At 35.2% G+C, this 23,662-nt stretch overlaps 1 protein-coding gene across 1 annotated transcript; it reads left to right on the forward strand.

Moving 5' to 3' along the window:
• Positions 1-7,445: 7,445 nt before the first annotated feature.
• On the forward strand, positions 7,446-15,239 carry LOC149481942 (uncharacterized). Its single transcript, XM_089705314.1, has 4 exons — positions 7,446-7,720; positions 7,793-8,854; positions 12,122-12,412; positions 15,184-15,239. The coding sequence occupies exons 2-4, from the start codon at positions 7,891-7,893 to the stop codon at positions 15,237-15,239; spliced, it is 1,311 nt and encodes a 436-aa protein (XP_089561440.1). The 5' UTR covers positions 7,446-7,720; positions 7,793-7,890.
• The last annotated feature ends 8,423 nt before the right edge of the window (positions 15,240-23,662 follow it).

Consider the following 23,662-nt stretch of genomic DNA (forward strand, 5'->3'; position numbering starts at 1 on the left):
AGAACATACTACGTTAATATCGCCTATACAGAAGATGATCTGTAATCAATTGTGAGGTTATAAGCAAACCCACTTTTATATTTGTCGGACCACACCACCGAATTCGTAGATTGATCTTCTCTGTTTACCTCTTAAGTCATTAAGACTGTCGAAATCTGTCTACAGTAAGACGGGCCTCTCGCTATTCGTCCGCTTCAAGAGACCAAATAGTTTCAATTCTTAATCTTTCATTAAACAAACTTATTAATCGTACTTGTCTCAAATAATCTTGTCTCAAATAATGGTAATATTCGCGTCCCTACTCTAGTCATTGCTTAGGCTCATGTTCATCTTCAAGAGATCGAATAATATTATGGTGCACCCTATCATTTGTCAATCGGTCTTCATATTGAGTAAAAGTTTCAGATTATCGAGATAAAATATGCCATTTGCGATCAGCTGTGAGACGTTATACCCTCTCAGTGAAGGTTTCGGTCTCACAGGATAGTACATGCCGTTCGCGGTCAGCTGTGAGCCGCAATTCTCGTTGTGAAGCGGTTTCAGGTTCTCGGCATAACACAATATGTTGTTTTCGGTCAATAGTAAGCCTCTTACCTCTAACGATCCTTGAGAACTCTTATTTCTCATTTTCTTAGCTTTGCTCGAATTTCGATATAAAGATTTTTTAGGTGGCACTGATGCGAGTAAATAAAAATTAAGTTAAAACGGACTGAGAGTGTTATAATCATCAATCATCATCATCATCAATACATATAATAAAATTGTGGAAAAGCGATGTCTGTACAATGAAAATATGTAGAAAAAAATTAGCAGGTGTTATTATTAAATCGATCTTGAACCCAAAACTGTAGTTAAAAATTTTTTTGTCTGTTTATCTGTATGTTTGTGCACGCTTATCTCAGAAACGGCTTATCCGATTTAGATGCGGTTTTCACTAATGTATTGTGGTAATCTTCATTTAACAGTTAGTGTTTATTTCATGTCAATCGGTTCATAAATAAAAAAGTTATGACAATTTATAAGTAATCACGGCGAACATTTGCTAAGGCATTCTATTGTACACTGTACAGTGTACGATAAAACGTAATTTATCTGTTATACGCTACAGTTATTCCTTTACATGTCCAGATGATCATATCAAAATTCCCCAAGGGTTTGGGGGTAAGCTGAGGTAGTAGGGGGGGCGGGGTCAAATTAACATTATGGTTACTTCTAATAGGTAAATTTTCCACACAAAATGTCCTTTAAATTATGTCGTATTATATTTTTAACCCCCGACGCAAAAAGACGGGTGTTATGTGTTTGACTGCTATGTATTTCTCTGTGTGTGTGTGTGTCTGTCTATGGCACCGTAGCTGGCTAACAGGTAAACCGAATTAGATGCGGCTTTTTTTTGTTAGGCAGCATATTTTCCGACGCTGGTTCTTAGATAAATTGTATCGAAATCGGTTCATCCACTTATTATACCTACATAGGGGTAAAAGTGGGAATAAAAAAAATGATATAATAATTTATTTTTAAAGATCGTTGGGAAGTTTATGAAATTATTTATTCCTTTTTCTATACACTTTTCTTCGTCTAAACGGTTAAGTTACGTGCTCCCTCTCTCTCTCTTCAGCCTTTAGTTACGTGCGTGAGACAGGAAACATCTAATTTGGATTTGTTGCTGGATTTGATAAAAATTGAGTATCGATTAAGCTGATCAGTGGCTACACCATACATTATTAAAAACATCCATTTAAGAAAGGAAGGAAATAGAATTTGCTCCTCTCCCCCCCTGGTTCCTAAAAAATAATATGACATAATTTAAAAGAAATTTTACGTAGAATTAGTTAGGCATTTCTTTTTTGATTTTCTATACTAATCATAATTTTTAATTACAATATTATGTAGTAACTGGTAGTAACTATTTGGTATAGGTTAGGCATTTCATTTCTTGATTTTCTTTAATAAGTTGGTACGTAAGTTTTTTAGCTCAGTTTAGTAAGAAATTTTAATAACAATTCTTTTAATTATTTATGGTAGTACGTATTTACTCAATAATTGTATGTTAAGTAGTAATTCAGCATGGGCGTAGCCACGGTGGGGCTGGGTGGGGCGCTTACCCTGGCTTTGATCTGGTAGGTACCAATTGTGAAGGGGATTGGGCGTGGGCGTTGGCGTGGGCCTGGGAGTGGGCGTGGGAATGGAAGCATGAAAATAAAAACAATTATTGTTGCCCCACCTTGAGCCCATGGTCATAGGTCCCATAGTCACTATTCCACGCGGACGAAGTCGCGGGCACAGCTAGTAGACAAATATAATCAGAAAGCTTTGAACTCCTAAGCTCAACCATAAAAGATAGACATTAATTATGATGTCGGGAGATATTTTTTATATAATATGGAGAACATTTCTTTCATACTAATAATTGTACCAAGTTTCGTTTAAATCCGTCGAGTAGTTTTTGTTTCTATAACGGTTATACAGACAGACAGACGGACAAAAATTTTTGGCGTCAGTGTCGATCCCTAATCACCTCGTGATAGTTATTTAGGAAATATATTTCATGTATAGAATTGACCTCTACAGATTTAATATAAGTATTATTCATATAATTAGATGCCAATTTCCATGTAACGTTAAATTCGACTATACAATAACTAACAGACAACGCAGGTTACTCTCGTTTCCGTAAGTTGAGGCGGCTACATATTCGGTCCTCATAACTTCACTTTTTGTGAACGAAACGACAGCGCGGTTTAATTCGATGCCAATACCATCAAAAAAAGGAAATATTTTTAATTGTGAAAAAATATTATGATTTACACTATTAATACTATTTTAACATTAACACTAAATATAAGACTGTGAGTGTGTAAAAATAAATCCAGCTAGTTTCACATCAAACTTATGTTTTTAATTAGGTATACGACATGAAAATATATTAATTACCAAGCAATAATCATACAGGTAAATACTGAACAAAAGTATTAACAGTCAAAGTATATTTTTACTTACAACATGTAAATGATGAAGGAATAATAATTATCAACGAACTAACCTTTTTGTATTATTGTTTATAAATATAAATTCATAAACAATAAATTTATAAAGAATAGAAAAAATTCGACCACTAAAGAATGCTGGTTCGAGTCCCGCCTCGTTATCGAATTTTTAAAACACGAAGATTTTTAAAAATGTAACCAATGAACACAATCAATATTAGATTAACTGTAATGGTGTCTAGTTTGACTTAAAATAATAAACATCTACCCTCACTTTTAAAAATGTAGTATATTCACACGAATTATAAGCGCACCTTATAGGGAAGGGAAGATATGGGTTAAAGAGTTAAATAAATAAATAACATAATTATATTTAAATTATTAATTTTTAACATTGTGTTCAGTAGTGTTAACATGTAAATTGATTTGATTTTTACGAAATCTCATAGATGGCGCTGTTTCAAATTTGTATACTAATAAATTCATTAAACTGATTCTCTGCCCAAATTACGTAAATGACATAGTTTTTATTGTGTAAAGCTAGATAATAGCGTGGCTTACCCGAAACCAACATTTCTTTAGATTGTACAGTCTTTAGATTGTACGCTGTCGTAATACACGGAATACGTAAGAAAAAAAAAGGTTCACAGCTCCTCCCCCGGAGGTGATAGCATGATAATATGTTTAAAAAAGCGTCACCCGACCTGTTAGTAATATTCATGCAAAATTTGAAGTCAATCTATGCAGTACTTTTCGAGATTAGCCTGGACAAACATACAGACAAACAGACAAACAGACAAACAGACAAACAGACAAAAATTCTAAAAACTATGTTTTTGGCTTCTATATCGATTATAGATCATGGATTATGTATTCTTTTAAAAAAATATTCAATGTACAGTTTTGACTTTCCTACGATTTTATTATATGTATAGATACAAAATAAACAAGTAGCAAATAACCCGAATAGATATGTATTAGAATTCGACTAAATTAGGTGGCAGGTGTTGCGAAACTAGTTTAGATTGAACCCACGACCCTCGGGATCGGCTTTGAATAAAGGTTAAGGTTCGATGAAACCTTTCTAAAAACATCTAATAGAATTGCCGAGTTTGCTGTCACTTTGAACATACATTTGATTGTGCAAAACATACCCTTGGCAAATATATTTCAGTTTTAGATTCGAGTCTAAAACATGGTGACGATTTTTATAGTATCGTACTGTCGATTAGTCGATTTTATTTGTATTCTAGATTCCCGCCCGCGGGTTTGCTCGCGTGGACTACACAATTACTTTTTTTAAATATTATGTAGCCTATAATATGTATTGGTCTATCACCACAATAAACAGAAAAAATTACTAACTGTTTTAGGGCCTATTAAATAGTCAATAATATATTATAGTACATGTCCTCAATTTAAAAGTAAAAAGATATTGGTTTAGTTTTTATTATTTGAAACAAATATTACACACACCAGCGTAATTAGTAATAGAGATTTATTTGACCAACGAAATCGTATATTTGCGAATATGATTCAAAGCTAATGGATTACAAATATTAATTGAAAACGCATATTCTACAAATCCTCGCAAAATTATTGAACTATACAAATTTATAATCGCATAAAATATTTTCTATTTGATATGATGTAAATGAGTGTACATAATATATTTTGTGTTTGTGTTTCTTGTGAAATATATAGTCGAAAACGGATGAAGCTTTTTGAGTGATTTTTAAGTTATTTTTGCATGAAATAGACATAATTCTGTCGTAAATGAAGCCTTTAAAATAATATCACAGTGATTTTTTTTTCATAGGGACATTCTATGGCAAGAAAACTACAGAATAATGGAAAATCCAAATGTGCACGCCTCATAATTTTTTTTTTATAATTATTTATTAATTATTATTTTTGTTTATTTAATAACAATTAAACCACATCGAATCAGACCCTGAAAAATGAAAGGGTTCTATTCCTGAGCATACTCAAGCGTAAGAGAAAAAAAAAAGATTCGATTAGTAAAGTATTTCGGTCGCTATCGTGTTAACAAGAAAATCCTCCGCAGATACAGACACACGGACGTCCAAGACAGAACTTTTTTAAACTGTTTTTTAACTAGTTTAAATAACAAAAATGACATCAAAAATATCATGAATGTTAAAAATAGGTTTTTTTCTTAATATGTGTGTGTATGTATTATCTTACAAGTGCAATGATACATAAAGACATTTTAAGTTTGAAAAATCAGATGTTTTGCGCGAAGTGACAGTAGTACCACAGTATTACCATTATTTCCTACAGTAAGGAATCGCCTTTGATGTCGCGCGATGCCGCCGCCAGCGTAGGTAATGACGCTGCCACACGAAAATACGCTAGGGTTGCAACAAATGGGAAATAAAACAATTGTGATTATTAATATTATGATGAAATCTTTATTCATATGTACATTCAAAATAATTGCGATTATTAAATCTGATGTAATTATTTGTTCATAAATATATAATTACAGATATTGCACTGCTTAATATTATTTACGTGGACACTTTATTTTTGGATGTTCTTAATTGTATATTATAACATTTAACTAAGTAATGCATTCGCATTGGGATGTACAATGTGATTAGAAAATAATGAGGACAACATATATACATAGCTTTGATTTTAATTCAACAGATACAATTATTAATACAATCTTTCTGAAATATTGTTTCCTTCTGGGATTTCAATGTAGATTTACATCCGTAAACCGAACAGTTTGTGCGCGCCATAATAGAATATGTAAGTACCTATGTATAATAAAATTATTACACAAAAAATACGACTGCGACATCCTTTCGCGCTAGGTAAAGCAAACTAAGCGTGTTTGCTTTACGCGGCCCGCGTCGCCCGACCCCCGCCAGTTCCCCTCCGTTTCTCTGCACAAGTACATTCGTCGCACTACTGTAGGAAATAATGGTAATACTGTGGTAGTACCCACCTCAACGCTTCGCTTATGAGGCGTGCAATAATGGAAATATTGCTAAATTAAACTTGTTTAACTATTTATCTATATTGTTTTCATACCTTACCTTATTTCTTAAAATATAACAACATTTGGAACTCACAAAGTTATTACGCAGCATAATAAGTTGCAAATCTATTATTACAAATGCAAAACGAATCTGCAACTTCGCTGCTCTTGTATTCAAAACAACTACAACGTCGGTACTAATTATGAGATAAAATTATTAATTCAAAAGCTAACTTTGATTATTTTGTGGCAAATATTTTAATACAATATGGCTGCTTTAATTATTAACGCTTTATAAATAGGGCTTTTTAAACTAAAATACAACTAAACTAAAATAGCATATAATAGGTACATTTGACCTGCATTGTATTATGAAATTAATAAAATCTGTCTCTGAAATATGATTAGACACTATTTCATTTTTTTTCTATAAAAATAAAGCAGGTAACTATATGGTATATATCTTAATATATATAAATCTCGTGTCACAATGTTTGTCCTCAATGGACTCCTAAACCACTTAACCGATTATAATAAAATTCGCACACCATGTGCAGTTCGATCCAACTTGAGAGATAGGATAGTTTAAACATGTAGGTACCACGGGCGAAGCCGGGGCGGACCACTAGTATAAATATATATTATACTAGCTGCTCGGCGCGGTTTCACAACCGTGGCTCCTCTCTTGTTGGTCGTAGCGTGATGTTATAATATAGCCTATAGCCTTCCTCGATAAATGAGCTATATAACACTGAAATAATTTTTCAAATCGGACCATTAGTTCCCGAGATAAGCGCGTTCAAACAAACAAACTCTTCAGCTTTATAATATTAGTATAGATAACACGGAGGCTGAAACTTAAGTTGTGATTTGTAACACGAAATATAAAACAAAGTCGCTTACCGCTGTCTGTCTGTATTTCCGTCCCTATGTGTGAAAAACTACAAAACGTATTTTGATACGGTTTTTCGAAATATATAGTGTGGTTTAAGATGAAGATTTTAGTATATCAATGGTTAAGATTTATCAACGCGGTTCAAACTGCGCGTGGAAAGCTCGTTACACAAAAAACGAAATTTCCACCATACAAAACAAATTAAACATTTGAATACAGAGATCCCTAAAAAACACAGCGTATTCACAATCGATTATCGCTTCTATTCTATATACCATAAACTCCATTTTACATATGATTGCACTAGAAGGCTAATATAAAAATATGTCACGTCGACTAAAGTGGCGGACGCCTGTGTGACGTCACGCAAATCGTTTGCGACTCACATTGGATTTGAATAACGCTTTCAGGCTTTAAATTGTATTTTAAAAATACATTTTTGATAGATATTGTGTTGAAATTGTGCCTATAGATGCTTTGTGGTATAGTGGTTATAGGTAACTGTTGCCGCAACAAAATCGTGCAGAACGGAGCGTTGCGACTGCGTCATCGCGTCGTTACGTCGCGGCGCCGTGCGATTGGCCGCGGATTGACCCCACTGTCCTCTACGACTTGGACTCGCCACGCAACCGCTGAGCAGGACACTCCCTCAACATAATTAATTCTACCAAACGCACTTTGTAATTTTAAATATTAAACTATATACGCACAAGTTTATTGTCTTCTTCTTTCGTCGTCAACATTTCTGGACCTTCGACACCGGATCACATCCTGGATTTTGGAGACGCAATCGGCAAGGAAGTCGCAAAATTACAGTGCAGTTTGGTAAGACGGCCAGCTAATTTATCCAACCCTGTAAAGCTTCATCTGAGTGATACTGTGCTTTGTATATTCCAGAGCTTTCGGTGTTGCTTGCCTCCTCACGTGCTTTTACGCTACCGAAGAATCTGTTTCACGTGGCACGTAAGTACTTGTAGCTTTTTACTTCAGTCATTATGTCTCTTTCTGAGCAAAAGGAGCTTAAGGATTTGAGGAAAAAAAGGGGATTAATCAAATGTAGATTAACGAATTTTAAGAAATATGTTTCGTCTTTTGAAAACGTGGATCTTGATACACATCAAAGGGCAGAACTAAAATTACGTATACCAGGTGCACAAAGTTTAATGAACGATTTCAACCAAGTACAAAGTAAAATCGAAGATCTTGTCCCGGAGTCAGAAACGGATAAACTCATAGAATCACGCGTAGAGTTTGAGAGGGAATATTATGTTGTCCTGGCGATGCTGGACTGCATGGTAAACCCAGATAATTCCGAGGATAGATCTGTTAATAAATCCATTGACTGTTCCTTAGCGCACGACCATACGACCTGTAACAATTTTAATAACGATTCAGTAAAATTACCGACTATTTCTGTACCTAGTTTTGACGGTTCACATGAACACTGGGTAGAATTTCGCGACACGTTTTCATCCTTAATTCACAATTCGAAAACAATACCACCGGTTCAAAAATTCCATTATTTAAAGGCGAGTTTAAAAGGCGATGCCAAAATCGTTATAGAAAACGTTGAATTTTCATCCGAAAATTATCTGGTTGCATGGGAGCTTTTATTACACCGTTTTAATAACACGCGATTGATAGTGCAAAGTCACATTAAGGCAATATTTTCACTTCAAAACGTCTCAAGAGAATCGGCTATTCAATTACACAATTTAATTGATACAGTTTTAAAAAATTTACGTATTCTTAAAATCTTAGGAGAACCCACAGAATACTGGGACACTTTGATTATTTATATCGTAGTTTCAAAGTTAGATCCTACCACTGAACGCGAGTGGGAACAATTTAAAAACACATTTTATAAATTACATAAGGACAAAATTATTAAACTAAACGATTTATTAGAATTCATTAAAGAAAAAGCCGATTTATTAACTACACTGTCCGTAAATCACAGTAAACCTAGTATTTCAAATAAATTTTCTACTTACCAAAATAAAAATTCATCATCCAAAATTCATTGCAACATAGTTTCGGATAACAAACAATCTAAATCGCAATCCAATAAGTCGCGCAGCCATTACAAGTCATGTTTGCTATGTAACGAAAAGCATCAGCTGTATTCATGCCAGAAGTTTCTCGACTTATCCCCGCAACATAGGGTTAATTTCATAAATGATAAAAACTTATGCATTAATTGTATGCGTCCAGGTCATTCGGTTGGTACTTGTCTTTTTGGTCCGTGTAGAAAGTGTGAACAAAAGCACAATAGTTTACTTTGTGATGCAATTAAATTATCACCAATTAAACAAAATACAGTGACGTTAACTACGTACGAGCACCCCTCGCTTACTAATACGCATCCCGTTTCAGTGGTTTCAGTAGATAACGCACACATGCAACTTCAATGTATTAATCACGCACAAACCGTTATGCATACAAAGGATGACAATTATTCGCAACAGATTGTCATATTGTCTACGGCGATAGTTGAAGTATATAATGAATCGGGTGAGTATTATTGCGCACGCGCAGTTCTAGATAGCGGAAGCGAGCGATCCTTTATAACGCAATCGTTTGCAAATAAATTAAATATACGAATATTACAGTCCACTCAACATATTCACGGTGTAGGTAATTCTATTACGCAATGTTCGCAATCTTGTAACATTGAAATTAAATCGCGCGACGGGAGCTTCACTGCCCGTTTTCAATGTTTGATTTTGCCCCAAATTACATCAAAATTGCCTACAACCACGGTTAATTTAAATCAATTTAATATTCCTCACAATTTATTGTTAGCTGATCCCAATTTTTACGAAAGTCAACCTATTGATTTACTGATCGGTGCTGATTTATTTTGGGAATTAATAACCGAAGGAAAAATGCGCCTGAAAAGTGGTCCTTTCCTTCAAAACACCAAATTAGGTTGGATAGTGTCAGGTGCAATTAAATCTTTTCCGTATACTAATAATAAAAATTTAACACATATTAATTGTAATTATTCGACGTTATCTACGGAAGATGATTCACTCGATAAGTTAGTTAGGAATTTCTGGGAATTAGAAGAATTATCCGCGCCTAGCAATAAATTACAGCAATTATCGAGCGAAGATAATATTGCTTGTGAGGAACATTTTATTCGCACAACACGTCGACTTTCCGATGGTCGTTTCTGTGTTTCAATTCCGTTGAAACAATCACCTGAGTTATTAGGTAATACACGCGCACAAGCTGAACGTCGTTTTTACGCGTTAGAGAAACGTCTTCAGCAAAATACTAATTATAAAAAGATGTATTCTGATTTTATACAGGAGTATATTAATTTAGGTCATATGAGTCTCGTCAATACGTATGGGAATCCGCACTATTTCCTACCGCATCATGGTGTGTTTAGGGAGCACGCCACCACAACTAAATTACGCGTAGTTTTTGATGCGAGTATGAAGTCTAGTTCCGGCGTATCATTAAACGACATACAAATGATTGGACCTGCTATTCAAGGTGACTTGATTTCTATTTTATTACGTTTTCGCGAGAATAGGTATGTTGCATGCGCTGACATTGAAAAATTTTACAGGCAATTGAATATTGCTGAAGATCAGCGTGACCTGCAGCTGATCTTGTGGCGGGATGATCCCTCAGAGCCGCTGAGGGTGTACCGACTCAACACCGTGACGTACGGAACGGCATCCGCACCGTATCTAAGCTGTAGATGTTTAAAGGAATTAGCCAAACACTCGAATATTCCGTATGTAGCCGATACTATTAATAATTGTTTTTACGTTGACGATCTCATAGTTTCATCGAATTCTATATCCGAATTAGAAAATATTTGTAAAGAAACTAGTAGTCTTTTAGATTCAGCATGTATTAAATTACGAAAGTGGATTTTTAGTCATAATTTAAATTTAATTACGCCTAGCGTTAATGAATCGCAAACACACGATCTATGTTTACTGAATAAAACTTGTAACAATAAAACTTTAGGTATCGGATGGAATAGTCTCGATGATTATATTTATTATTTCACGCAAATTATACAAAAGAGTGAAGTAGTGACAAAACGTATTATTTTATCGTGTGCTTCACAAATATACGATCCGCTAGGATTATTGAGTCCGTTTATTACTATCGCAAAGCATTTATTACAAAGATGTTGGTTGTTAAAATTGACGTGGGATGAATCGGTTCCTAACGAAATTTCGCAAATATGGGATAAGTTTATAAATGGATTATCTTTTCTTAGTAGTTTACGAATACCGCGTCACGTTATGTGCATTGATCCAGTGCGAACCGAACTACATATATTTACCGATGCTTCACAGGTCGCGTACGGAGCTTGCGCATACGCTCGTACGATCAATGCAACAGCTGATGTCACAGTGCGCTTGATATGTTCGAAGGGTAAGATCGCGCCGACTAAACCTACAACTATACCTAGATTAGAGTTGTGTGGTGCGCTGTTAGGTGCACGATTATATTATAAGCTTATTGGATCACTGCGTTCAAATTTTAATAAAATTGTATTTTGGACAGATTCAACTATCGTTTTAGGTTGGTTAGGTATGCCTATTAATTTATTAAAACCTTATGTTCAAAATAGGACGGCAGAGATTCACGAGCTGACCAAGGAACATCCATGGCGTCACGTCGCAGGCAAGGATAATCCAGCCGATTTAGTCTCACGCGGGCAAAGTCTAGAAGCGCTTAGCTCCTCATCTTTATGGTGGGAGGGTCCGTTATTTGTACATAATGTACATTTTGAATTGCCCGAATTAAAATATTCCAAATTAATTAATTCAGATTTGCCAGAAATTAAATCTACGAATATTTGTTGTCACATAAGTAATAATTTAAACGATAATTTAATTATTTTTTCTCGATTTTCACAATATAATAGACTTAAACGCGCAGCTGCTTATGTATTACGTTTTATTAATAACGCGCGAAATAAAACTAATAAGTGGACAGGTTTATTATCAGTCGAGGAATTAAATCGTGCTGAATTAACGTTAGCAAAGTTGAGTCAACAGGAATCGTTTCCCGATATTTACTATGCGCTTAAAAATAATAAAAATATAACGAATATATCAGGCTACAATCAAATTTCTAAATTAAATGTATTCTTTGACGCAAATAATAATTTAATTCGTGTAGGTGGGCGTATTCAAAATTCGCCAAATTTTAGTTTTAATAAAAAATTTCCTATTTTAATCGCAGCTAATCATCATTTTTCACTTTTGCTTTTTCGGTTCGAGCATGAACGTTTACTCCACGCCGGGCCACAGCTTCTACTGTTTACGATCAGAGAGATGTGGTGGCCGGTCGGCGGCAGAAACCTCGCTAGGAAGGTGGTACATTCGTGCATGCGCTGCGCACGACTACAACCGACTACGGTCGCGCCTATTATGGGGAATCTACCGCAGGAGCGTCTGGACCCAGGTTATCCGTTTATACGTTGTGGTGTCGACTACGCTGGCCCAGTGTTCACGTTGAATCGCAAAGGCAGAGGTGCTAAGTTACAAAAATCGTACATATGCTTATTTATATGTTTTGTTACACGCGCGGTTCACTTGGAACTTGTTAGCGATCTATCGTCGGAATCATATCTATTAGCTTTGAAACGTTTTATATCGCGGCGAGGTAAACCCGTGACTATCTTTTCTGACAATGGGAAGAATTTTGTCGGTCTCATGAATGAGTTCAAAAAATTTTTAGCTACCTGTTCTGATGAAATTAAAGCATATGCAACTTCGCAAAATATTAATTTTAAAATGATACCTTTTTACGCTAGTCATTTCGGGGGATTGTGGGAAGCTGGAGTAAAAAGCTGCAAGCACCATCTCAAACGTGTAGTAGGTAACGCACATCTAACGTTCGAGGAGTTTAGCACAGTATTGACCCAGGTTGAAGCTGTCCTGAACTCCCGTCCTTTGACCCATCTTTCCACAGATCCCAATGATTTCCTTCCACTTAGCCCTGCACATTTCCTGGTTGGTCGTCCGCTGACTGCACCTGTAACGGCTGAGCTGCTATACGACGTGCCTGAGCTTCGTCTCCCGAGGTTCCAGAGGGTGGAACAAATACGCCAGCACTTTTGGAATCGTTGGTCCAAAGAGTATGTCTCCGAGATGCAAACGCGAACCAGATGGCACCAGCACAAGGGGGAGCTCAAGGAGAACACGCTCGTTCTCATTAAGGACGACCGATTGCCGCCGTTGAAGTGGAGCTTGGGGCGCATCCACGCGACATATCCGGGGAAGGATGGAGTAGCACGAGTGGCCGACATTCGTACTGCAGACGGCATCGTGCGTCGGGCGTTCACTAAAATTTGTCCGCTTCCTTCACCAGATAGCTGATTCTTCGCTTCGTGGTCGACAGTTCGTTGGAACCAGCACGTTCCAAGGCCGGGAGCATGTTGCCGCAACAAAATCGTGCAGAACGGAGCGTTGCGACTGCGTCATCGCATCGTCACGTCGCGGCGCCGTGCGATTGGCCGCGGATTGACCCCACTGTCCTCTACGACATCGACTCGCCACGCAACCGCTGAGCAGGACACTCCCTCACTAAAATTAATTCTACCAAACGCACTCTGTAATTTTAAATATTAAACTATATACGCACAAGTTTATTGTCTTCTTCTTTCGTCGTCAACAGTAACCGTTTGTTGTTAAACATAAAAAGGGTAACTATAACCGCTAATTTAATGGAGATACCGATAAACAAAGTGCCTCATATGTATTTAATTAAATTGGCTTTTTAATCACTACATAGTATAAAACAAAGTCGCTTTCCCTGTCCTTATGTCCCTATGTCCCTTTGTACGCTTAAATCTTTGAAACTACGCAACGGATTTTGATGCGGTTTTCTTTAATAGATAGAGTGATTCAAGAGGAAGGTTTATATGTATAATAACATCCATTAAATAGTGGAGAAGTACTGTTATTTTTGAGGTTTCTAATGTGATGTCGTAAATAGTTACATTTTTTCCGCTTACATTGCAAACGCAGGCTGAACCCTACGAGTTTTATCAAAATAATGTACTAAGTATTATACACATTGAAAAGGTCTACAGAAAAGTCCGTGATGGTATATGTCTATCTCTTATGGATAACCCACAATAACTTTTTTTTGTCATTTACTTTTTACGACAAATAATGGCTAACTTTCGATGCGATTTTAACCAATACAGCATTAATCCTTAACCAATTAAATACCTTGAATACATTGTTCATTTAATATAGATCTATATGGCCCTTTACACCGTATGATTTAAGTGAATATTTTCGAAGATATTACAGATTTAAAAATTGCGGGACGTAGCGTTTGCAGCGCTACAGGCCGGCCGCCCGGCTATCTATTTTATACCCGTGCGAAGCCGGAGCGGGACGCTATGTTTTTATATACAACGTTCACAGTTTTTCTGTAGTGTATTTAGTATCAGCATTGCACCCGTGCGAAGCCGGGGCGGGTCGCTAGTCTTATATATAAAAATGAATCGCAAAATGTGTTGGTAAGCGCATAACTCGAGAACGGCTGAACCGATTTCGATAATTCTTTTTTTATTATATTCCTTGAAGTACGAGGATGGTTTTTATGTAGAGAAAACGTAAATATGTACCACGGGCGAAGCCGGGGCGGACCGCTAGTTTATCATAAAAATGTGGAAATAAAGTTATATTATTGGTAAGACCAGCTTTCATCATTGATTACCTATTAATATTAATTTATTAATTTTCCACCCCGAAACCTAATGAAATAAATAAATAAATCATTTATTTCACATAAAAAAATTTACAAATTAGAGTGACCCAGGCTCCTAAGATAGTAAGAACTGTTTTTCAGGAGCCTGTGTCTTCCATTTACAGTCACACGACACGAAAAAATCTGTGACAATTTAAATAAAATAAAAAATAAATTAAAATTTACATGCAATTAAAACTATGAAAAATGCTAAAGCTAACATATTTTCAGATAAAGAAATGGCCTTGTTTTAAACGATTAGTGACATAATATCTTAAAATGAATAATTAAGAAAATTCGAAGGACATCTGGAATAGCACTTTTTCTGGCACCTACTGACCTATTAGTATTTCATCAAATGCAACACACGGCATACCAAATAGATATGTCCACATATACAGTCTTTCGTACCTACTAACCTATTAATATATTTGAACAAATACAACGCACTACATAGACTCTTATTATTAATTCTAATTTTTCTTCAATACATAATTAATATCTTAATAAAGTGAACTCAAGAGTTGCATTATGCGCAGACACGTCGCCGCTCAGAGGGACAAATAAACTGCTTCGTGCATACGGCACTGCATAAATAACCTGCATGATAAACCTAAGATTGGTTGAACGTTTGAGACGGTATTTATACCAATATTGTATGATATTTTTATAATATACTGAATGAATAAGAAATTATTAAAATGTTAGGGTGTGAAAGAAACTATAAACCGTGAAGATTGATTTAGCAAATATGAAGATGATAGATTTCTGAAATAGATAATTCAGAACGGTTGGAGTTAATTGGTCAAAAAATTTTATGAATTAAAAATCTCACCGATGGATGCCCTCGTATTTCAAAATTAATGCATTTTATTTATTGCCTACCTATTTCATCTGAATAATTTATTGTAGTCAGTATATAACCAAAATTCCATTTTTTATGAATACCATCAACCATACCTATACATATACCTATTGTCTACATATAATAAATTATTCCAACCAAAAGCAGCCCAACAACCAGCGCTGTTAACACTCATAAACCTAATTCCCTCCTACAAATCAACAAGAGCCTTTAACTCAAGCAATAAGCGCTTTACACGGCTGTAACAAAGCTATAAAGCTGCTAATAAACTAAAAAAGCTCGTCCAGTACAGAACATAAATGCTACTGAAAGAAAACATCGTAAACGCTTACAAGTCAAGTGTGGGGTGTGGTCTAAGCTATAAACTAATACTTAAAAAAAATACGTGTGGCACTCGAGGACTGCCGCGGTAAAGCTATTGCATAGCATCGCATTACTGTGCCGGTTGGAGTGGGGGGTGTTAGGTATTTTCGTTACGGAATTTTTACATTCGGTCGCCGCGCTCAAGGCCTGCGATATGCTATGCAATATCTTAAAACTGCTTACCGAATCGGTGGTAAATGTTAAAACTGTTATGACTATTCAAAAGTGCTTCTACAAGAAGTCTAATTGAATACATAAACGTTTGAGTTTGAGTTTAAACTAGCTGTCCCGACCATCGACAAACGTTGTTCTGCCTTCTAAATCACTAAGCGGTATGAATTGATGTTGATCAGATCAGATCTACCCAATAGGCATACAAATTTGCAGGAGGATCGATCCAGCCGTTTCGGAAGAGTATGGTAACTAACATTTTACACGAGATTTTATTGAAACTTTTACACAATTTATTATCAGATTTCATAGTAATGCTTAAAAAGAACATGACATATAATTTAAAGAAGATATTATGTATTCTTATAACAATAAAAAAAACGTTCTCGTTACATATTCAATATTCATACCTTTCTACCCCGCTACCTCCCTTATCTTGTATCGCAGGTAACCTCAACGCCCGTAGTTTCCAATCAGTGACTGTCACTTATTGAATTTTCTTGTGCTCGCGAAAAGTTTCAATAATTCCTTACATTGGGAAACTTTATGAGACGAAGGGGCAGGGGGATGGAAATTCGTTCAGATCTTGCGAGTGAGTTTCCCAACTCAGTCCATGTATGGGCCAATTAGTGAGTTCGTTTATATTGAGTTTGTTTTAAAAATTAAATACTTAGGGCGTTTGTCCACTACAAGGAATTTTACGGTCCGGCATTCCGATTTTTTACGGTCCGGTATGGCACGCCATTAATCTATATACTAGCTTGTGCACTATACGTAATTTTACTGTCCGACATTTTACTTTTCCCTATTCCGGATGGTTTTTTGTGTCGACGAGTCGCTGTAGGTATAATTGTTTTAGAATGCCCACTTGCTTGGATTTTACTGTTTTTACTGCATATGCCAATTAAAAGCAAGCTCTTGTTTTACTTTCTTTTAGTTGGCAATGAGATTTGAGAATTATCTAAGTAAGTGTTGGTAAGTTAAAGTTCAAGTGGGAATAGCTTTAGCTCCTCGTCACCGATTAAAATAAATAAGTGAAACAAAATATAAATCTCTTACGGAACTTTACTTTTTATTATAACGAAGTAATATAATATTTCACCTTCTATATTTTTTACTCGTTTCTTGTAAAATGCAAAAACAATCATTTATGATAGCATTATACCGCCAAACTTCCTTGAACTGTACCGCACTGATCCGAGTAAAGACGGACAGGTGCACAAGCAATTCATCGGATTTTTCATGCCACACCGGACCGTAAAAAATCGGAATGCCGGACAGTAAAATTCCTTGTAGTGCACAAGCGCCCTTAAAGTGAAGGTTTCATGTTATTGTCAAACGTTTGTCCGAGTTTTGCTCAATGGGAAAAAGTTAATTCTCTCATGGGTTGTTATGGAATTTATGTATTTGTTATGAACTTTTCCGAAAAACTTTTGTAGTTATTTTATTGTTTATAGCGTTAACCGATAACGCAATTTTTCTCTTTCTTCTAAGTTTATAAGTTCCTTGCATTTCTCTTAGTTTCTCAGCCTGTAAAAGCACAGAAAGTTGATTATCTACTCCTTGTAAATAAGTCGATTTTCTAGACTGTGAATCTCGTAAAATATTTTTATTTGATTTGATTTGAAGTGAAAAACCAAACCTTCAAACACTCCGCGAGAGGTAGGTACCATTTAGCTTTTACTTAAGTTTTAATTATTTTAAGGGCCGATTTTTCAATCGTTGGTTAAAATTTATCCGTCCAATAAAGTATTACACGAACATTTTAAAATGTCACCTGTATACTGTCAAATACGGAAAAATATTAATATATTTTTGAAATGGTAGTTTAATACGTTATTCGATGAATAAGTTTTAACCAAGGATTGAAAAATCAGCCCTAAATAAAGGACGACTAAGGGCCGATTTTTCAATGCATGGATAAAACTTATTCGTCGAATAATGTATAAAACTACCATTTTAAAAACGTATTCTAATTGCCCGTATTTGACAGTTTACGTGACATTTTAATATTATCGTGTAATATATACTTTATTAGACGGATAAGTTTTATTCAAGCATTGAAAAATCGGCCCTAAAGAAACAAGTTACAAATCTCGTGTTATTATTTACATTAGAAAAATAATCTCTACATTTAAGAAAAATAAATTTAACACTACATACAATTCGGAATGAATAAAAACAGAAACGAAAAGAAATCCCGACCCATCTCAAGGGAGGTAATTATAAAAATGTTAATTATATAATTGTTAGTTAAGAAAATAAACGGACTGTATAAACGGACGCCATGTTGGTTTAAGGCAAGTCCATTAGGACTTATTGACTTAGGACCTGTGTTGGACCTAAACCTGACTCTGAGTTTGATTACTTTATCGAAATAGTACATGGAATTCTGAAAATAGGCACCATATGGCATAATTACTTTTTTTGCATAAAGATATAATTCAATTTCCAAAAGTTTATGCTAAAAAATTGTTCGAGCGATTAATAAAATTCATAAGCATTAATATAACAGTTGTAAGTACTTAATATTATATTGCTTAAAAATATAGATAGATATAACTAATACAGATAAGTCTACATATTTTTAAATATCTCAACAGCATAAAATATTAAAACACGTAAATTGCCATTTTTCAATGGGTTTATTATTTGTCTGTCTACATTTTCTTGTTCAATATTTTTATTTGATAACACATATAAAGAGTTATTCATTCACAATTGCCAATAAGATATCTGTGCACAGCATCCCACTCGAGATCGTGACGACAATTAGAAGCACTTATTGCTTTGTCGCATCGGTTACGTGTCGGAGACGTGGTTGCTAGAGTTGGGGATACACTGGGTAACTTGGAAATTGCTTTGAAGAAATGCTATTAACTTTATGTATTAAAGGTTGTTTTTTAAATCTGTGTATATAAATTCTTATGTAATGTAATTATATGAAATAAATAATGTAATTAGATGTAAGAAAAGGAATAAATAAAGGCTTTTAAAAAAAAAAAAAAAAATAAATTCTTTAATAAATTCCTTGGTTTCTTAATGTTCAATGTAAACAACGACTAAAAATGGTGTAACAAACTTTATAAATTTAAAATGCTTTAAATTATAATATGATGCGCGTATGGATAATAAATCCACTTTCCCACTATAAGAATAGAGCCCATTAATTCATCTCTATGAATTCATAATACTAAAGAGGAAAAATTTAATCGTTTGTTATGATTTAACTCAAAAAATTGCTTGACCGATTTTAAAATTCTATTATCAGGTAGGTAAATAATATTAAGAAAGAAGCTAAACTTTTACCGAATGATAATTCGATTAATTTGAGTTACTATATCACCGATTTTCATACCGTTTTCACCAAGCGTAGCGTGATTATCGAGGTAGGTTTCAGTTTTTCACAGAGCGTGCAAAGTTGTGAGCAGATAGGGTATAAATAAAACAAAATGACTCCACAATATATCCCTTACCCAGTGTACCACCAGCCCACACCTCGCAGAATCAGCACCTATGAGTTATGTCGAGGATTATTGCCGTATTTACACCCGACTGCGCGTGATCACTTGCTGACACTGCTGCTTACTGCACACGTATATAATACACCTACACTTATATAACACACTTACACGTATATATAACAAACCTACACCTTGAGTGTTGTGTTTTGATTGAAAATTTACGAACTTTTGAAATTAGTAATAGCTTAAATAATAATGTTACACTTTATCGAAGTTGATTTTTACAATAGTACCAATAAAATTAATCAAACATTTTCATTATTGTTGTTTGGGTTTTATAACAGCGTGTGCGCCGAGCACGCGTGTCAGAAGTGAAACTTCTTTGGCAAGATTCAAAGATACGAAATCGTCGCCCTACTCTATGACGTGACGATATTGCCATGACGCGACCTTGAAATTTAAGTAACTCTCAACGCGCCTAAAGAAATTTCACTTCAAAAATATTGGTTAATATGGTTAAAATACAGTTTCACAAGTCTTAAGTATCCAGGTGGTAGTTTTTACATTACTAAAGAAAGGAATTCATCTTCTATTCTTCTTATTATTAGCAAATACATATATAAACTGTATTCTTAGACAATAAATGTTCCCATTCAACACACTTGGTCCATCCCAGTCCCCAGACAGCCTATTATAATTTATAACGCTCGAATATCATGTATTTGCGCATACTGATTGTGCAAGCACACGCAACCAATCTGGACATCGTGTAGCCGTAAAATATTTACCCGACGTGTTATAACCACATTTAGAGGATATTTGGTATTGTCATGCCTTTTCGTGTGTGTGAAAATTGAGTGAAGAAATAAATAGGATTATTATATAGAGATATTATGTTTGTTTGTGGAAAACGCGGTATGAGTCGATATAGTTGTAGACTAATCAGACAAGTATACAGGTGAAAATAAATAAATGATAATTGGTAAATGATATGATAACAGTCAATTTCGAATAGAACTGATTTTGAAAAGAAATAGTTTTAAATGTAAAATAAATTGAAATTCATGGATTTTATGTTTAAAAACGAAAGCCTCTCTCTACATTCTGTATTATTTCAAGTTTTCCTCCAAATATAATTAAATCTGTTTAGTTGTTTTATCCCTATAATAGCAAACACAGAAACAAATATCCATTTTTACATTACACAAAACACATTCCTAACAATCATCTATATACATAATATTACTAGAACATTCGATATCATAAACCTTATTATAATACACAAACAAATAAATCAACCAAAGCGATAAAACAAAGATTATTATAAATAATTCATATTAAATAAATCACATACATTTGGAATACATTGTGTATGTTAGCTATTTATCTATACATTTGGCCTCATCGACTGTTTCTGTATAAGAAATTAGGATCAAAGTGTTTACGCACTGCGCAAAACATACAACATTGTATTTACCATGATTGGATACTTAGATTTGAAAGAGACGTTCGAATGATAGTGAGTTACTAGCTTTCTGCCTGCGGCTTCGCCCGCTTTGTCTAAACCATAATAAATTATATACTAAAACCTTCCTCTTGAATCACTCTATCTATTAGAAAAAACTGCATCAAAATCCGTTGCGTAGTTTTAAAGATTTAAGCATACATAGGGACATAGGGACAGAGAAAGCGACTTTGTTTTATACTATGTAGTGATACCTATGCATAATTAGCAAAGTGCTACACAGTTAGTAGTAGAAAGCGTGATAACATATCCGTATAAATAAATAAATTACAGTATTTCATGAATTACTAAATAAATAATAACAAAATCATAACGGAATATGTATTGAAAAAGCCCACATTTTTCTGTTGTTTTAATTCAGCAACAGAAACCACTATTTTATGTACTTTCTGTCCGTCTGCATGTTAAGATAAATTATTAACGTAATAACAACATGTAACTGAATAAAGTTTATGAGGTATCAACGGTGTACTAGGTATCTTACTTAAAATACAGCCTCCATCTACACTAATATTATAAAGCTGAAGAGTTGTTTGTTTTTTGTTTGAACGCGCTAATCTCAGGAACTACCCATCCGATTTGAAAAATTCTTTCGGTGTTAGAGAGCCCATTTATCGAGGAATATATATCATCACGTTAAGACCAACAGGAGCAGAGCCACGCGGGTGAAACCGCGCAGCGCAGCTAGTTTAATATAACGTGTAACCAACTACCCATAAAGTTACAAGCAGTAACTCCATATAATTTTCATTAGAACGGAAGCGCAGTGCGTACACCGAATGAATTAGCATTAGGGTCGGCCATATTTTATTTTTATTTATTGCAGTCCTTGCTCGCCCCTGTCCTTACCCGATTAATCAATTTTCCCACCGACTAATGGCAGTTTTCCCAAACCTTAACCAACGCTCGCCCACTGTGTAGTGATTAAAAGTTATAATTACTTTTTTATACGTTGGATTTTTGTGGATCCGTGATATTTTGGGTTGAGTTTTCTTTTGGGGTTTTCATTGTTTAGGTTATAGACCGGGAGATACTGACACAAAATTTCGAGTCATTTGTAACAGGATGGCGGTTCTACAGGGGTCTTAGTACGCAATGATAAAAAGAAAAATGATGGTGTGATCGCTGGTATCGGTGGTTTAGTCGCGTGGGCGTTAGCCGAACTCGTCGGAAAAATAGCGAAAGTCAAACGATTTGTAACACAAAAATTTTAGTATTTACCGATAGCCCATAAAAAAGAAGTAGGCGGTAGTGTCATGCCATACTTTTCCGGTGTGACTTACAGCCCGCCATACCGACGCGAATATGTTGATTTAAATAAAACAATTATTCAACCATTTGTACCAGGCTAACTTTTGCACAGGTAACCATCGTCGTGCAGCCATTTACGAAAATCGCCATGCCATACTTTTCGGACGATTCCAAATGGTCGCCATACCGCCGAAAATCTGCAAAAAAAATTTATTTCGCCAAACTTTTTGTACCAGTATTGCATTTGGATTTTTGGAGAGTATTTGATAAAATGTGACCATTATTATATTTGCCATACTTCTAGTAGGGGGAAAAAGTGCTGTCATACTTGAAAAATTAATTTAGTATTAATTTATATAAGTGAAGATTTCCAACACCTAGATCTTTGAAATTTTGTATTTATATTCTTTGATCCTCAAACTTCCAGGAAAAATAAGTGCCATACTGTTACAAATCGTTTGACTTTCGCTATTTTCCGACGAGTTCGACTAACGCCCACGCGACTAAGCCGCCGGTACCAGCGTTCACACCATCATTTTTCTTTTTGTCATTGCGTACTAAGAACCCTGTAGAACCGCCATCCTGTTACAAATGACTCGAAATTTTGTGTCAGTATCTCCCGGTCTATTACGTAATTTCAAACCTTACTATTTATTCTCTTTCTTAATATCCGGGATATTATCTATGTATTCTTGACCTTAAGAGCGAGCGCGCACGAGCAACTTTGTCTCCGCAACAATTTTGTCTCCGCAACTATTTTGTCTCTCCAGCCATGGGCTAGTATGAAAGTGCGCGTACGTAGCGACGCAACTCCCGGGAGACTTTTTTGTCCGCGGGTTCGGAGACAAGCCCGCGACGCAACTGTCGCCCTATCTATTGGTTTCAATGCAAGTGCGCGCACGGCGACAAAAATGTTGCCAGGCGACGGCCGCCGGCCAGTTGCCGCGTAACCGGCGTAGCGATAATACCTATTTATGTCAACGTATTTATTCTCGTACACAGTAGTTTTACCGACTTAAAAAAAAGGAGGAGGTTATCAATTCGGCCGGTATATTTTTTTATGTATGGACACCGATTACTCCGAGGTTTCTGAACCGGTTTACGTGATTCTTTTTTTTTTTTTGATGCGGAATGGTGTGGAATTGGTCCCATAAATTTTATTCGGATAAGCCCAGTAGTTTTTATTTTATGAGCATTTTTGTCTGGTCTCGATGACTTAATTGAAATGTAGCAAGTAACTTTGATTTATTTCCAGGTAACCGATTGAGCTGAAATTTTGTATACGCATGTAAATTGGATAGCGATGAAACATTATTATGAGATAGAGCTGATTTGATGATGGAATCGGAAGGTGGCCATATGAACTTAGTAATATATTG

The sequence above is a fragment of the Colias philodice genome, chromosome 16 (assembly GCF_061535455.1).
Source record: "Colias philodice isolate Cphi_HAF_F1 chromosome 16, ilColPhil1 Martin Lab GWU primary, whole genome shotgun sequence".
Classification (NCBI taxonomy): Eukaryota; Metazoa; Arthropoda; class Insecta; order Lepidoptera; family Pieridae; genus Colias; species Colias philodice.